The sequence below is a fragment of the Monomorium pharaonis genome, chromosome 8 (genome assembly GCF_013373865.1).
Source record: "Monomorium pharaonis isolate MP-MQ-018 chromosome 8, ASM1337386v2, whole genome shotgun sequence".
In the NCBI taxonomy this organism is placed as follows: Eukaryota; Metazoa; Arthropoda; class Insecta; order Hymenoptera; family Formicidae; genus Monomorium; species Monomorium pharaonis.
The window spans coordinates 11561123-11579970 of record NC_050474.1 but is presented as its reverse complement, the minus strand read 5'-3'; the positions used below and the strand labels follow the sequence as shown (position 1 = coordinate 11579970).

The following is an 18848-nucleotide window of genomic DNA, read 5'->3' as shown; positions in this document are numbered from 1 at the left end:
ATATGTCCGCAAAATAACACAATTTTAAATCAACCTCAAGCTGAACATAAGTGTTCTCAATTGCGGCTCAATTCTGCATCAATTGAGTTAAAGATTTTTTAACTAAAATTGTTAAATTAATTGTAACTTCATAATAAATCAATGGCAATATGATCTTAAAATGTCAATTTCGTATTCATTACAAGCTGTTTAAGTGGACAAATTTAAAAAAAAACTATATATATTTACTCCACCCAAGAAAAGAAAGTAATCTACCTAGAATCATATTTTTATTAATCATAATAATATATCAATAATTTATTTATTCATTAGTAGTAAAATTACAAACTCACAAGTTTATTATATTTTTCATCTGAGATGTCTTCCAAAGTCATAAGTTGTTCCTTATTATTTATTGATAAATATGACGGCTTAGTAGGTTTTCTTTTACTTCTCCTTAATTGTCACACTTCTGCGATAAAATTGTTGTAAGATAAAATTTCATAAAACTTTCTGATTTAAAAAAGATATAATAAATTTATGCATATTTATGAAAAATACACTATAGTGATATACTTTTATTTAATATACTACATTGTTTTATATCAGGGCTGAGTAAGTTGATATATTTTTTAACTAAATTAATCTGAAGGTAATGACTTATAAAATTAATTCAGATACAATAAAAGTTACATGAATAAATAACTAATTCGATTAAAAGTTAAAGATTCATGTAACAATCAAGTTAATTTTGTATAGTATGATTTATATTAAATTATAAAGTCATGTATCTAAGTTTGATTACCAAACAATTAGAATGTAGATTATTAAATATCTTTAATACTTTATTAATATTTTGCAAATAAAATTTACACAAAGAATATATTATTTAGTGTGTTGGAATATATTTCTTTTCACAGAGATAAATTTTTAACTTAGAAAAAAATTAATAAGTTAAAGTTTACGTGTTTTAAAAATAAGTTCAAATTAAAGTTAAATCATTAAAAATTAAATAAATTAAAATTACTCACTTTTTAACTTTGATATTAACTTTATTATTTTAACTTTTTAACTACTTACTATTTTGTTTTATATATTACATATTATTCTATATTAGTGACTTTAATTACAAATACATTAATAAATTTAAAAAAAAACGAGTTTAATATTTCCATTTTAGATTAACTTACTCCAGCTTTTTAACAAGAACTAATTGTCCTTTATTTAGATTGTTCTACAAATGCCTAAAAAAATTATTCATAATTTAAATTTTTACAAATATATTATTTATTTTACATATTTTACAAATATTTTACATATTTTAATATTATTTTATAAATATTATTGAAATTGATCAAGTATTAAAGTAAAACAGTAGCAAAATAATATAACATTTTTATTTTTATTAAAAAAAAATTTAGTACATACTTTAATTCATTTATTTCATTTATTAATGTTGCGAAGTTATCCTTTTCAAAATTTTTTTTTTGACTAGGAGTATATGATTCTGAATTCTCATCGTTTATGGATGGATTATCGCTGTATGGACTATTTATTTCTAAATTCTGTACATTATTTTTGCTAACAATTGATTCTTCTTCGATAACAGATTGTTTATCAAAAATTATTCATTAGCCTTCGGCTCGTGCGTCCACCCACACTCATGGGCAATAGCCAATCTTCCGCACTTGTATCGCAATATACTATACCGTAACATTGTAACATTATTATATTGCACAGATAACATTTTGGAAATTGAAATGGATCGAAAACGTCAAAGAAAAGATACATTGTATATGTCTAAGCGACATATAAGAAGGTTAGCTGCACAAGAGTCAGAAATTTTTTGTAAAAATTTCGAATGTGAAACGACGTCGCATGATAATATGAATGATAAATGCACAACAGTTGATGATACAATGAATTCTAAAATAACAGATGTTGAATGTGAAATGGAATGTAATGAAAATAATGAAGAATTTGTACAAAATGATGGTGATACATTCAGACAATCTGAATATAAGTCGGATTTGCAAAAATGTCCTGTTAACACTTCTTGTAATGAATCAAGTAATCTAGAAAATGAAAGTATAACAGATGCAGATTTACAAGATGATCTTGCTGTCTGGGCTGTACAGCACCAAATTATGCATACAGCTTTAACGGCACTGTTACACCGATTAAAAAAACATTCTTGTTTTTCGAAGCTATCGACGGATGCACGTGTGATCTTAAAAACACCAAGACAACAGGAAATTCGTACAGTAGCACCAGGATCTTATTTTCATTTTGGACTATTGTCTTCTGTAAAAAAAACATTAATGTCCATAAAAGAAAATGTTAATTGCGTTAAAATAGCAATTAACATTGATGGACTGCCTTTATCAAAATCATCTCAGCAACAATTTTGGCCTATTTTAGGCTCAATTTTTCCATATGGAGACGTTTTCGTTATTGGAATTTATCATGGTACTGAGAAACCGATAGATGCCAACGATTTCTTGTATGATTTCGTAAACGAAGCAAAAGAAATCTGCGAAAACGGAATTGACGTCAACGGTCGAAACGTGCCATGTAGAATTGGTGCATTAATTTGTGATACACCAGCCAAATCATTCATTTTAGGTGTTAAAGGTCACTGTGGATATTCAAGCTGTACCAAATGTACAACGGAAGGGGAATACGTAGGGAGACGTTTGTGTTTTCCGGAAATAGACGCACCACTTCGATCTGATGAAGATTTTGTACAAAAAAGAGATGATAATTACCACAAGGAAAATACAACGTGCAGCTTATTAAATATACCTCATTTCAAACCGGTTACAAATGTTCCACTGGACTATATGCATCTCATATGTTTGGGAATAATGCGAAAATTATTATACCTCTGGCTTTATGGTAAACTGCATTATCGGCTACAACACAAAGCCGTGGACGAAATTTCTACACGTTTAGTAACTCAATTAAAGTGTTACATACCTGTAGAATTTGCCAGAAAGCCACGCAAACTTGATTGTGTAAAATTATGGAAGGCCACGGAATACAGACTAATATTGCTGTATACAGGTCCCTTGGCTTTCAAATCTATACTAAAAAAAGATGTGTACATTCATTTTGTAACATTGCACGTAATAATAAGAATTTTATCTTCAGAGGACTTACACGAACATCTCGCCTATGCACAAGATTTGATTTATTTTTTTGTTAAAACATTTATAAAGCTGTATGGAATTGAAAACATCTCACACAATGTTCACAGCCTTGTCCATCTTGTGGATGATGTAAAAAGATTTGGCCCTCTCGATAACTTTAGTGCATTCAAGTTCGAAAACTACATGCAAAAATTGAAGAAATATCTGAGAAAACCAGATAAATCTTTACAACAGGTTGTTCGGAGATGCATGGAAGAAAAACGCTTATGCACATCAGCGACTTTATCACATCCTGTTATGAAACATCCACAGTTGACATCATTGCATTGTGATGGTCCGCTCATATCGAATTGCCAGAATCCACAATATAACATTATTAATTATAATGGAATTACATTTAAAGCTGGAACAATGGCAGACAGTTGTTGTGGGTTAATTTGTGGTACGGTTGTTACTATTAAAAATGTCGCATACTGTTCAAAGCGAAACATTCCCGTAATTATTGGTCAAGCATTTTTGATAAAAGAGGAATTGTTTAATATTCCTTGTCCGTCGTCATTGCTTGATATTTACATTGTACATTCAGTCTCAGAGTTGAATTCGTGGCCATTGGAAAACGTTAATAGGAAATATGTACAATTGCCATATGGAAATGAAAAATATGCTATTTTTTCTTTGTTACATGCTCACATATAATTTGTATCCAATTCCATACAGAATGTCCCAGAAACTTTATATGATAGTTCTATTTGAAGATGGACTTCAAATTATTCCAAATAATTGGTACAATGAAAAATTAAACACATCTAAATGGCCTAAGTTTTTATCAAATCAACGGTATGATAAAGCTGTTATAAATATGGAAGAGCCACAATCTACTTGGGAGGAACATTCCATTTTGAAAATATTTGGAACATATAGTGAGTAATGTTATATTTTTTATATTTATTTTCCATACATGGCATATGTATACGTTGCAAGGTTAATTAGTAATGGATAATTATAAGTAATGGGTAACATTAAGTTGTTAATTTGTTAAAAGTTAAATAATAAAGTTCAAAAGATAATAACTTTTAACTTTACTTAATTTTGAATAAATTTAATTTAAATTCTACTAACATAAGTCTTTTCAAAACATGTAAACTGTGTAACTTTTTTAAACTTTTGTCAACATTTTTTTCATATGGTCTTTTATGTCTCATATTATTTTATTGTTTAAAGTAACTTTGTTTTAAAAAATTAAAATAGTTTAATATAGTAATGCTTTTTAAAATTAGCTTTTTATTAAATTTATATTAATTTACTTTTTATGAAACTTGTAGAGAACTTTTCTGTTTTGTTAAGTAACTTTTTTGCAATTTGTAACGTAATTGAGGGGCTTAAAAGAAAAGGAAAGAGTACAAGTAATATTTTAGTGAAAAATGAGCTAAGTGCATAAATCCAAACTAGATGCATCAAAAAGGGCCAAGAGAAAAATTTAAAGCCATTTTTCTCAAAAGTAAGAAAAATGCACTTGTACCCTTTTCCTTTTAGGCCCCTCAATTGAGTTCATGTTATAGACCATTGACTTAAAATATATAAATACATAAAGTTAACCTGCTTAAACTGATATGTCGATATAGTTTGACATTAAACAAAATAGTAACTTTTATTATGATACTATTTTTTCAGCAAACTATGCAGTGGCGAGAATGAAATTAAAACAGGCCGAAGAATTGTCCGAAATAGACTCTTGTACTGAACAAGAAGAATATCTAAAAAATACGAGAAAGCTTAGAGCTGCTAAATATGACAGTTCAAGCAGTAAAAGCAGTAACAATGAAGATGAAATTTCGTCAGAAATTTTATCGGATCTTCCAAATATTCCATCTAAATGTTCAGTAACTGTTACTAAAACGAAAAGAAAATCAACTGCAGAACGAAAAGGTAAGAGTACAAAGAAGCACTAATAGAAATAAGCATTAATAGAAATAAAATAGAGAGTAAAAAAGATAGAACGTTTTAATAATAAAATATATGGATTGCAGATTATAAACATGTTAAAAATTCTAGCGGAAAATTTGTGAGAAAAGTACAAATAGACAATACATTAAATGCTGCGTCTAATTTTACAACAATGAAGGAAGAAGGTAATTCTTAAAAGTATAATTTTTGTCAAATTATGTGTCACAGTCTGCTTTGGAGGATAAGTCTAATTCTTGTCATAATATATACTTGGGTGACAGCCGATTGCCCACATCGCCGATTAGTTATTTTAATATAAAATTTTCTGATTAGTGGTAGAAATTACTACACTAGAAAATTATTATAGTAAATGAATCTTAAAAATCAAACTTTTGCGATAGGAGTTGCAAAAAATATTGTATGTGGCATGTGCGGAACACGAATTACATTGTACGCGAAGTTGCCATATTTGTCCCAGCTTATGATGCATTCTCACTTGTACTCGTGTGGTTACAGCACTCATCGCCTTTGGCTCGTGTTGGAAATCACACTCGTACTCGTGTGAATGCACCATAGGCCTCGGTTCATGCGCCAATTTCACGTGCGACGTAATTCATTGTTTTTCACACTTGCTACACAAAATACTATTATTTACACATGTTTATAATTTTTTATTTCTCATAAATTTTATAAATCTCATAACTATTGTATATTTAAATAGATCTGTTAATTGAAGACAAGCCTTATTTGGTCATAACTGGATCTTTATGATAATATTTCTTGTGTAATTTTACATACCACTTTTCAAGTTCATCGAACTGTATGCCGAATAGATTTTTCAGTCTTGAAACACAATTATATAAACACAGATAAACAAGAATAGTAATATCACGATATTAAATTGATAATCAATATCAATTGATAATAAATGATGCTAACAAGTATCTGTTACTCCTTTTCTTCTAAATATTGTTAAGAATTTGTTGCAAAAAAAATAACGTCAGTCATGGATCGAATCTAGGACCTCCCGACTTTCCAGGGCGGTTGTACGTCCTAGCCACTTTGACCACTGAGGCACATGGTGATACTTTGCATGAGTTCCATGAACTCGAGAAATATGTAAAATTACACATCAGCACGAAATATCAGCACGAAGATCCAGCTATGACTGAATAAGGCTTGTCTTTAATTATTTGTGTTTTCACATGTCGGTCTATATTCTCGTATTAAATCTGTTAACATTGTATTGGGATATTAATAATTATAACATTCTTTTATTACCTTTAGATGCACAACTCAGAGAAAATTTCCGTTTCGATGATGATTTGCTGATAGGCAATATGAATAATAAAAATATCTTAAATTCCCCTCTAATATCAGGCAACAAAATAACAAGTCCAAATGTGAATTCTAAACAAGGTTAGTATGCAAGTAAAATGTACTTTTGATTATCTATTATATATCTTAGAATTAATATGTACACGCAGAATTAATATATACACTTATTCCAAAACAAGTTTTGCATGACATTTTTCTCATTTCTGTTTTAATATTTATAATATGTTAAATTTTTCAAAAAACTTTTAATTTTATCTGTACATATATAAATCTATATAAACAAATATTTACCTTCATAGTTTTTTCATCAAGAACAGTTGGTTCGATATTAATGCAATGATCTCCAATATTGAATAAGAACAAATATTCATTGCGATAAAATGGAACGCGTTCTATACAGTGTGTAATTAATATAATGAGTATCTAATGTGAATGAAAGAAATAAAATGTAAAATAATGTATCATATTATGCAAAGTGTCGCAAATTAAATTAACATTATATATTTAGAATAAAATATTACAATTAAATATTGAAATAATAAGAACATTGGTGTATTAAATTGCTTTTAGATGCACAACACATTGAAAATGTGATGATTGCTGAATTACTGATAGACGATGAAGGTAATGAGAGTTTTATAATTCCATCTACATCATCAAAAAATAAAAGTAATAGCTTTGTAATTTCGTCTACATCATCAAACAATGAAAATAATAAGAGCTTTGTTATTCCGTCTATAATGTCTACATCATCAATAGAAAACAATCAAAACTTGAGTTCTAATCGAGGTCAGTATGCAAATAACTTCAATGTTATTCTGAATTATATGTATTATCCTATTTAATAAAAGGAATGCAAGTCGATTACTAGCGCTAACGCGCGCGTTTTCACGTTTTTCGGATATTTCTTTGGTCAATTATTTAATCTTGGTTTTATTTTTATTACAAACGTATTTACGTTTTTTTTTATTACAAACGTATTTTTTTGTAATGTCTTGCAGGAGAATCTCAGGATTATAAACAATTTCTCGTTAAAAAAGTAATAAAAATTGACTTAAAAGTCAATAACATTGAAAAGTATTTAAAACTTGTCCTACAAAAAATGTCAAATAATACGGCAGTACCTGAACCTGAACGGAAGGAAATTATAGATATATATCAAGATTTGCCATTAAAGGACAAAAATGATCTGGACTCAATGGAAGTACAACTGACTAATAATACTATTTATCGAGATGAAATGGTAAGCTTAATATCTATTCTATTATTACAAAACTTCTTTAAAAAAGAAAGGCAATCGTTTTTAGAAATTGATAGATAATTTCTTTCTGAAAAGAGTGAGATGTACATTAATTACATGTATATATGTATATGTATATCAAATTACACACACACACACACACACACACACACACACACACACACACACACACACATATATATATATAATTTTTTGTAGAAGGGAAAAAGCATTTTCATATTTGCAGTAGTATTTTAGTTTAGAATTGCAGATTATAAGATTTATATCCTTTCTTTTTAATTATTAGGATTGTCCTAACAAAAGATTAAAAAATACGTGTTCAAGTAATAAATTTAAATTTTACATTTTTTGAAATTAACTATTAATAATATTAATTTGAAATAATTTTAGATTAAACAATTGGCACGTTCAACATGTAAAGACTTAAAAGCTTCGTGTTTGCGTATAATGAAGCAAACATTTTCCAATGAGGTGGCAATTCGTTACAGCTGGTATGGTGCTAAAAAGAAAGACAATTTTTCAAAATTGATGATATGCAAAGTAATTATTAGTAAGTAAAATATTTATAATCTATTTTTATTTTTATTGTTATTTACATTACATGTTAATAATTCGTAAAATAATTTTATACATTTATTGATAGATATTTTTTAATTTATAAAAAAAATAAAGTAATGTAAAAACCTGTTATTTTTGCAGAGGTGTTAAGAAATGCACATGCTAAGGCAACCGACGAGGAAATATCAACTCCACTAAAAATATGGCTTGCCCATGCAAAAGAGCGCATGGAAAGGGAAAGAGGAAAAGGAAGAGAAATAGAGTAACTTGATTGATGATATAGTGATATAGTGATAAAAGAAAAATGTTCCAAATAAATATATGGTATTATGTTTTTTATATATATATATGTATTTTATGATTTTATGTACATACGTATGTACATTGTTTTATATACAAAATAAAAATAAAAATACTTATAAAGTGTAAAGAATAAAATTATTACCTAGTCTATATAAATGTTATATATATATATATATATATATATATATATATATATATAATATACACGTGCGTGCAATGCTGTGTAAATCCTTTAAAATACTATTGAAAAAATACTATTGTATTCCTCAAAAAATTATTGGAACTAATAGTGTGTTTAATAATATTACTATTAGTTCCAATAGTTTTCAATAGTTTTTTGGCAAATAATCCAATTGTATTTTTTCATAAAGGATGTGTACATGCGTGTGTGTACGTGCGATATTGTGCTATATACAGCTAGGGCACAATGAGAGAAATAAGGAACAAGGAATTACACATAGGGAATCAGCAAGAAGAAAGAAAAAGAGGGATTAATTCCTCTTCTTTCTTCTTGCTAATTCCGTATGTTTAATTCCTTGTTCCTTATTTCTTTCATTGTGCATGAGTCCATATAATCCGATCATACTGTAAACATATTGTAAATATACTGAAGATATACTTTAGACATACGTATAACATTCTTGAGATATACTGTGAATATACTGAAGATATACGTATAACATTCTTGAGATATATTCGGTATATTCTCATAAACTGCCAGCGAAATTCTATGGGATAAGGCAACGCGGACATAGTACGTTATGAGTATATACTCGCCATATCACAGACGTATCTCTAATATTATACGAATATTGCAATATACTTTCGCAATATCCTATTATCGTTCTCATAATCTACATGTGCTGTCTGGGTTGTTATTGTATATAAGGACAGGGTCTGCCGAGGGGGAGGTGTAACGAGCCGTTCCTCCACTACCGCTTGAACGGAGGTAAGGCCGTTACCCCTACCTCGCTCGCTCCCTCCGCTCTTCTCTCTTTCCCTCACCACTGAGTGAAGGGTATATAAGCCCTCCACTCGCACCGGAAGACAGAGCTTCCCCGGCCTGCGAAGTGAGCAGACCGTTCCTCCTGGTGTACTGAGCCAGGCATCCTCGAGCGCATATTGAGCGCCGTCACCTAACCTAGCGATCTTACCCGGGCACGCAGCGAGTGCCTTCCTGGCCGCGTATTGAGGGGCCGCTCACCGATACGATCCGTGCCCTAGCTCTCGGCCGCGCACTGAGCGGTCGCCGTCGTCCCGACCCGGGGACCGCATTGAGGAGGAACCGACTCCGCGACCTGTCACCACGCGTGGTGACAATAACGCCGACGAGCGAACAGCTGATGCGCCGAACAACTGACACCGGGCACCGTGCCGACGACCGCGCCGATTCACTGCGCCGCTAGCGTTAGGCCTTAGGGCCGCCGCACAACACCGCACCGCTGCCGCCGGTACTGCACCCGCCGCCAATCACCACGCCGACCGACCGGCGCGCGCGCCGCCGCAGCCTACCGAGGCATTAAGCCGACACCGATCACACGCACCGCCGCCGTAGCCAATCAGGGCACCAAAACACAACGTGCGTAGACACACCGCGACACAGTCGCCAGCGTATCACACACACCTCGCACTACGAGGACCATACTGTACATATTAGCGTAGGGAAATGTATATATTAGAACGTAGACTTATTACAGAATAAATCCATAGTATTACCGAACACACCGTCTTCTCATTTATTCGAGCCCGCCGCCGGACCCTGAATCCCGCGGCTATCCGCAGCCAATAGACATACAGGATTCAACGGTTACAACCTACTGGATTAATAAAAGGGGCTCGTCGAGAACAGAGAACCAAGTACGATTGCACCGAGACCTTAGGATTACGAACCTTGTTCTCTATCTGCTACGCCAATTTGACTCATCGATATGGGTACTTGTTATTGTCTACATATACCTACCCAGCTAGCAAAATGACGCAAACTTTGCGCGAAGTTTGCCGCAAACTTGAGCAAACCTTTGCAACAAAATTACGACAAGGTGTGTCCGCATTAAGCTTAGCTTTTGCTGGCAAGGCTTGTTGTAAATAGTATGACGCATATTTTATGCAAATAACAGGGTAAAATTTACTAGTAAAGCATAATAACAAATTTGCAGCAAGAACAAGGCAAACCTTGCTGTACACAATATGATAGCAAATTTGTGGTAAGAATAGAGCAAACCTTGCTGTACATAGCATGATAGCAAATTTGTGGCAAAAACAAGGCAAACCTTGTTATGCACAATATGATAGCAAATTTGTGGCAAGAACAGGACAAATATTATCGAAATTTAAATCAACAGAAATGATTATTAGACTGAAATATTAGACTGATTAGTCCAATATTAAATGTGAATGGTGCAATCGTACTTGGTTCTCTGTTCTCGACGAGCCCCTTTTATTAATCCAGTAGGTAAATCTTTTTCACGAGAAATGCGCCATCTCGAGATAGATAGTAAAGTCAGAAATAAAGTTTAAAACCCGATAATGCAACCCTGTTATTTGCATAAAATGTGCGTCATACTATTTGCGACAAGCCTTGCCAACAAAAACTAAGCTGTTTACGGACACACCTTGTCGCAATTTTGTTGCGAAAGTATGCTCGGCAAGTATTATTTTGTTCTTGCTACTAATTTGCCGTTATTCTGTGCTCAACAAGATTTCCTGTTTCTGCCATAAATTTATTGTCATGTCGTGTAGCAAGGTTTGCTCTGTTATTTGCTTAAATTTTGCATTTTATCGTGTCGGAACAAATCTTGTAATTTCTATACGTAATATTTATGTACAAGTCTTTCTCTGTTATTTGCAGCATCGTGTGATGAAAACTTTTGCCGTAAATTTGCTCGAAACTTTTAGAAAACAAAGCAACAGACAATTACTTGTCATAAAATTGTTGTCAAAATTGAAACAATCCTTGCTGTAAAGCTTTCACGATATGTGATTTTAACAGGCCTGGCTAGCTGGGTATATGTTATAAACTGACGCAATTATAGTATTTTTTATAAAAGCAATTAAATTTTGCAAAACATTAAAAATAAATAGCATTAATTTATTTACTTATTAATTTAATTGTTAAATTTATCTTTTTTCATAACTTTAATAATTTGATGGAAATTGCGATCTATTTAGCACTAATTCGAAGCGTCCAAATGGTTAATTAGATAGTTAAGTATATAGATCATACATTCTAAGAAAAATTATAGTACATTTATTATCCTGTTTTTGTACAGTACATGATGAATTTAGATTTTGTGCATTTTTTGTGCGCAGTAATTGTAGACAAACCGTTATTTTTGAAAACATTATCTTTATGATAATTTTTTTAAATATCTCTCATTCAGGATGTTATAGGCTGCGTTCCGATATTTACTGTCAGTACTGAAAATCTACAGTATATGTGACGTAAACTATAGATTTTCAGTACTGGCAGTGAATACCGGAACGCAGCCATAGTGTTGTCTGATTTCTGAGTCAATTACGACGCGCATGGACGACTCAAAAATCGAACAGCATTGTGATATCTTTTATGAGACAATAAGCTGATATCGTTTAGCTGATATCGTAAGGATAACATTTTCAATGAGATATCTCAAAGACCGCTCTTAGTAGACGTCTCTGATAAATGTTATCATTTTGACATCATTTCCAAGATATCTAAATGTTTTCTTAAAAAAGTTCTCTTAAAGTTGAATATAATATGCTTATATAATATACTTATGCCTTACGCCTTAAATCTCATTGTAGACACCACTTTAGACCGTGTCTAAAATACATCTTAATGACGTCTTTATGTCCCGATCTTGGATGCGTGCTGTCTGGGAAAATAATTGTCAGATCATGACTGAAATATGATTTCGAAATGACGTCACATCATGACGTCAATTTTAGGCCATGTAAGAAAATGGTCATTTTGACGACATATGACCAGATATGACCATTTTGGGACGTCAAAATGACGTGGGCTTGCTACCTGGGAATAGCGCTCAAAATGACACTGTATTTCGATGAGTTTTTTAATATAAGAGTTTTTAAAGATACACATTATTTACAATAAGTACTTGGTATTAGGACGTTAAATTAATAAGTTTGACATTTTTTTCTAAGACATCGAAATTTCATCGATTCGTTATCGATTCGATGCTATTTCGATTAACTATTTATGTGTAAGTTTCCGCTAACTTTTTGATAAAATTTCGATCATGTCGATCATATATCGATAACCTGTCAATAAAATTTCAATAACTTGTCGATAAAATTCCGACTATATCGATCCCATTTTGATAATCTGTCGATAAAATTTTGATGACTTGTCGATAAAATTTCGATTATTTCAATGACATTTCGATAAAATACTGGTATTTGTACGACCAATTACAAGCCTTGCAACAAAATACTGAAAATATATGTTAATTTTTCACGAAATAACAATACAGAAGATTAAGTTTAATAAATTTATTTTATATTACATCTTAAGCACAAACATGCACAAAAATATATAGTGTATAGAGAGTATCAAGAGATAAGCCCACCAATTAATAGATAAAGACAAATTTTTTTACATTGTAATATCTCAATGTGTACAGGGAATATTGACATTCATATTATAGAAGATAGTTTTAGCATTTTTGTTTAGGAGAACCGCTTTACCAAAATATACAAATATACTAGATTTAACTTATCGTTCCACATTATCTTACATTACACATTATTTTTCCAGCATATATACTGCTTATATATATACATATACAATATATAAGTGTATATAGAACATATCAACAAATAACGCCACGAACTAGAAGAAGATGAAAAAGGAGAATGAGTAGAACATTTAATATATACAAACTTTTGTTATGTTCGACCAAGTGTTGAAAACCGCCAGTGCGGACTTCATTCTCAAAAGAAAATTGTCCCAGTATCCAGCGTAACTAGTGCAGACTATCTCCTAGAGAGAAAAGTCCTAGCATTTATTGACTCTGCATTTAAACCGTACCACGTAAAAGAAAAGTTTATACATCTAAATACAACTCCTTTTTTATCTTGATCCTAATTGATTTTAATTAATTATTGTATGGTTTTCCAAATTCTAAAAAGTTTTTTCAAATGTTTTCAAATGATTAGATAAGATAACTTTTAATAATCTTTTATCTGTCTGCTAAGTATACGTTGGTATGCCGGAGTCCGCACGGGGAGAATCGACAGAGACATGAATATATTCTCTATGAAGACTGGAACCAGTGGTGTAAGATTTAGTCCGCTAGCACCTCAGGTACTCTTGGGGCACCTCGAGTGCTCCCGGAGCACCGAGTCGGCCGTGTTCATGCCTCGGCTTTCGGGCCGGCTCGGCCGTTCTCGCCGCGTCTGCCACTACTCAGATATTAAAGAAAGAGAGACATCTCTTTAGAATATTGAGATACTATCAAGCTTTTTTTTACAAGAAACTGTTATTAATGAAAAGACAAAGACTGGCGAATATTTATTAGATATTATGCAAAAATTTGATGTAAAAACATACTTATTATTTTTAAAACATATTTTACATTTTTTCAATACGTTTAATACATTCTTTCAAGCAATAGAAACAAGAATACATCTATTACAACCAAAATCACTTCAGTTTCTAACCATAATTTGTAAACCTTTTTTAAAAACGGAGTTCTTAAATTATGTAAATATTAATTTTGATTTTTTAAATATAGAACATCAAAAATCATTAAATATATTTAGAAACTGAATGTGAAAAATATCTTGATGGATTGTTTACAGAAGGACACGTAGATGTAGTTGCAAATGTTCAACAGAATTGTTTGCAATTTTACATTACTGTTGCTCAAGAAATTTCTAAAAAACTACCAATAAATGATCCATTCTTGTCCAAATTAAAAGTTTTTGAAGTAGAGACAGCATTACGTGATCCTACCCAAATAGCACTGGATGTTTCAAGGACGTCTATTTTAAGTCCATTTTAAGTTCCAATTCAGGTCCGCATGTTCATGGACATAAAATGGACATTCATAGGATGTCTATTATTGGAATTAAAACGGATGTTCTATTCAGAACGTCCTATGCTGGATATCTAATTTATGTCCACACTTGGATCTTACTTTTATATAATTTATCTTTATTACTTTTATTATAGAATCTAAAAGAAATATTGTAAATTATATATATTATTTACAATATTTCTAATTAACATTAATTTATAAATAATAATAAATTATATTACTTTTAATTTTCCAAAGGTTTATTTTAATTGTTCTACTTTTAGATATAATATGAAATAATATGAAATAATACGTATTATTTTTTATTTATTATTAACATTATTGATTATTGGTATTTTTTTAAATGTTTGTTATAATATATTATTGTTTCTTTTTCGTATTTTATTGTTTCGTTTTTTTATTTTCGTTTCTTTGTTTTCTTTTTCGTTTTTTTTTTTCGTTTCTTTTTCCGACCAAAAAAAGGGACATAGCAATTGGTCTGGGTCAAGCGCTGTTTCTGTCTAACCAGTAGCATAATGGGCGCTAGACAAAAAAAAATTGACCCAGACCATGTCTCCTCTTTGTCTTTCTGCCGGACACTTTTTAAGAGCTTTTTGCAGGAAATGCGCAGTCCATGCTTTATGTCGATGATTTTTACAAAATGTGGATCAACCCATTATTGCAGCGAGCCCTTTAATTGAAAAAGGCCCAAAAGAAATAATCAAATACCATAATAGGTATAAAATTTGGTTTATTTTGGACTTTCTATAAATTTCCGAAATTGTGACAAACGTATATCCTATGGACGTCCAGGACGTTAAAGGATTTTCTATGAACGTACAAAGTTGTGCCAAATGTATATCCTATGAACGTCTATCGAATGTTTGACGGACCTTATTTGGACTCTTAATGGACGTTCGAATGTCCAGAAGTGGATATCCATTCGACATACAATGGATGTCCTTGTGCTATTTGGGTTCTAATGCCCTTTTTTAACATATTCATTTTACATTATAAACCTTTATATAATATCTTAATGTGTACAGGAAATTTTCAGAGATTTTTTGGATAAAAATTACAAACAATATTAGTTGCACATCTATTGCACAAAAGTAAAAATGGTCACGGTCATTATTTTTTCGATGATTGTCAATGACCTGTCGATAAAATTTCGATGACTTTTTAATAAAATTTCGACGAATTTTCGACAAAATTTCGAGGACTTTTCGATAAAATAATATTTGTAACGAAACGCAGAAAATATAGGTTTATATAACGGAATAATACAGAAAATATCAAGTTTAATATATTTATTTAAGATATTTTAATTATAAATGTGCGCAAAAGTACATAGTGTATCGAAAGTATCAATATACAAATACACTATATTTAATAGATAGTAGAATTAACATTACAGCATTAAACTTTAACGTTATTATTTCACATTATCTTACATAACATTTTTTTAACATACATCCCAGGTAGCAAGGTGTCGTCTAATTGACGGCATTTTTTGGTCATTTTATGACGAACCAGACGTCATAATGTCGAGATAAAATGACGTCTAAATGTCGTAAAACTGATGTACATTTGTCTCATCTTAACGACGTCATATATTGACGTCAAAAATACGTCATTATTTTCATATTATTGACGTCATTTTCAAGAAGCTAGTATCGTACATTTGACAGTATTTTATTGTTATTTTTATGACAAAACATAGATTTTTAGATTACATTTAATAAAGACGACATTTTAACGTCATTTTTATGACTATCCCAGGTAGTAAAAACCGTTATTTTGACGTTTTAGAAAATATTTCGGGTACATGTCCTATATATGCAGTACTTGCATTATGAAAATATCAAAATAACATAATTATAATGTAAAAAAACAATTTACGTTGTTTCTCAACAATTAAGCATCATGACCCACCACACCACAGTCACATTTGGAATTGCCTAACTTCCGCGATCACCCATCCAACTTTGAACCGCCGACGACGTTACTTGACTTCGAAGATCCTACGCTACCTAGCACTTTGTGATAATCCATGAACACTTGATGCTCATGAATACATATTTGTTATAGATCGGTTCAATAGATGCGAGACATGAAACTTGTAGTTAACTAATATTTTTATAAATAAATATAAATTTACAGGTTTTTTCCTGATTTTTACATATGCAAAATAACATGTGAAATAACTTATAAAAATATGTTTTTGCTCTGTTCTTTTGATAAAGCTAAATATTATTATACCTCAGACCTCAGACAGAACGCAATATTTATAAAATATTTATAATATTTATTTAAATATATTATAAATATTTGTGTGGTCTTAGATTTGACAAATTATAAAGATTTATCATAAATATTATAAAAATATTTATGAAATATTTATAAATATTTACAAAATATTATTTATACATATCTTTATCTTTTATTTACCATAAATATTATATAAAATATTTAGCCTATATTTTAATAATATGTTGAATAAAAATTTTTTTTCTTTGTGTATATAAAACATGTGTAAAATATTATATAATATTTTGAAAAAATAAATATTAATAAATATTAATAAATATTTATCATAAATATTATGTGCTGTCTGGGATAATTCTAAAATATTGATAGTATTAATTATATAAAATATTATATTAATTTTAATAATGTTTATTAACCAATCTTATTTAAATAATGATTAATAGTTACAGGTAGCAAGGTGTCGTCCACTAGACCTCAATAATTCGTCATTTGAGGTCAAATCGTCAATTATTACAAAGAATTATATTTAACGTCAGTAATTAGTCACTAATAAAACCTTATTAATACGTCGTAAAATGATCAATTAACTGATGTTATTAATTAGTCAAGAATATGACGTCGGAAATACGTTGTAGGATGGATAAATGACTGACGTAATTAATAGGTCAAAAAATGACGTTACTACCCAGATAGCACAAGGACATCCATTGTATGTCCAGTGGATATCCGCTTCTGGATATTCGGACGTCCATTAAGAGTCCAAATAAGGTCCGTCGGACATTCGATGGACGCTCATAGGATATACGTTTAGCACAACTTTGTACGTTCATAGAAAGTCCTTTAATGGACGTCCATGATATATACGTTTGTCACAATTTTGGACATTCATAGAAAGTCCGAAGTAAACCAAATTTTGGACCTATTATGGTTTGATTATTTCTTTTGGGCCTTTTTCAATTAAAGAGCTTGCTGCAATAGTGGGTTAATCCACATTTTGTAAAAATTATCGACATGAAGCATGGACTGCGCATTTCCTGCAAAAAGCTCTTGAAAAGTGTCCGGCCGTAAGACAAAGAGGAGACATGATCCGGGTCAATTTCTTTCTTTGTCTAGTGCCCATTATGCTACTGGTTAGACAGAGACAGCGCTTGACCCAGACCAATTGCTGTGTCCCTCTTTTGGTCGGAAAAAGAAACAAAAAAAAAACGAAAAAGAAAACAAAGAAACGAAAATAAAAAAACGAAACAATAAAAAACGAAAAAGAAACAATAATATATTATAACAAACATTTAAAAAAATACCAATAATCAATAATGTTAATAATAAATAAAAAAATAATACGTATTATTTCATATTATTATTTCATATTATTTTATATTATATCTAAAAGTAGAACAATTAAAACAAACCTTTTGAAAATTAAAAATAATATAATTTATTATTATTTATAAATTAATATTAATTAAAAATATTGTAAATAATATATATATATATAATTTACAATATTTCTTTTAGATTATATAATAAAAATAATAAAGATAAATTATATAAAAGTTATATATATAAATATATAACTTATATATATATATATATATATATTTATATATATATATATATAAGATAAATTATATATATAAGATCCAAGTGCGGACATAAAGATCAGATATCCAGCATAAGACGTTCTGAATAGAACATCCGTTTTAATTCCAATAATGGACATCCTATGAATGTTCATTTTATATCCATGAACATGCGGACCTGAATTGGACTTAAAATGAACATTTTTGGAACATCCAGTGCTATTTGGGTATTACGTCTTAATTTGGTAACATGACGTCCGCGACCTTAAATGACAAATTATTGACGTCGTATTAACGTCACCTTGCTACCTGGGATGTTTCTTATGGACATGTATATAAAAACGTATTTAGAACATAATATCAACAAACGACGCCAATCAAAAGTATGAAAAAGGAGCATGAGTAGTATATATTATATATACAGGGTGAGTTTTAATGGCTG

General features: G+C 30.4%; 2 protein-coding genes across 5 annotated transcripts in view; one reads left to right on the top strand and one right to left on the bottom strand.

The window, feature by feature from the left end:
- Positions 1 to 9976, bottom strand: part of LOC105835667 (serine/threonine-protein kinase Warts) — a 105396-nt gene extending 95420 nt beyond the window's left edge. For 2 of the 4 annotated variants that reach the window (XM_036290738.1, XM_036290742.1), the window contains exon 1: positions 9690 to 9976. The gene's annotated coding sequence lies outside the window, so the exon portion shown is untranslated. Of the gene's footprint in view, positions 1 to 2784; positions 2886 to 2958; positions 3054 to 9689 lie in introns of those variants that run through there. The other 2 variants (XM_036290735.1, XM_036290736.1) reach the window with 2 other exon arrangements.
- LOC105830779 lies at positions 3740 to 8537 on the top strand. Its single transcript, XM_036290744.1, has 8 exons — positions 3740 to 4051; positions 4803 to 5057; positions 5159 to 5260; positions 6363 to 6494; positions 6984 to 7202; positions 7415 to 7656; positions 8065 to 8224; positions 8374 to 8537. The coding sequence occupies exons 1-8, from the start codon at positions 3763 to 3765 to the stop codon at positions 8496 to 8498; spliced, it is 1524 nt and encodes a 507-aa protein (XP_036146637.1). The 5' UTR covers positions 3740 to 3762; the 3' UTR covers positions 8499 to 8537.
- Positions 9977 to 18848: the final 8872 nt, after the last annotated feature.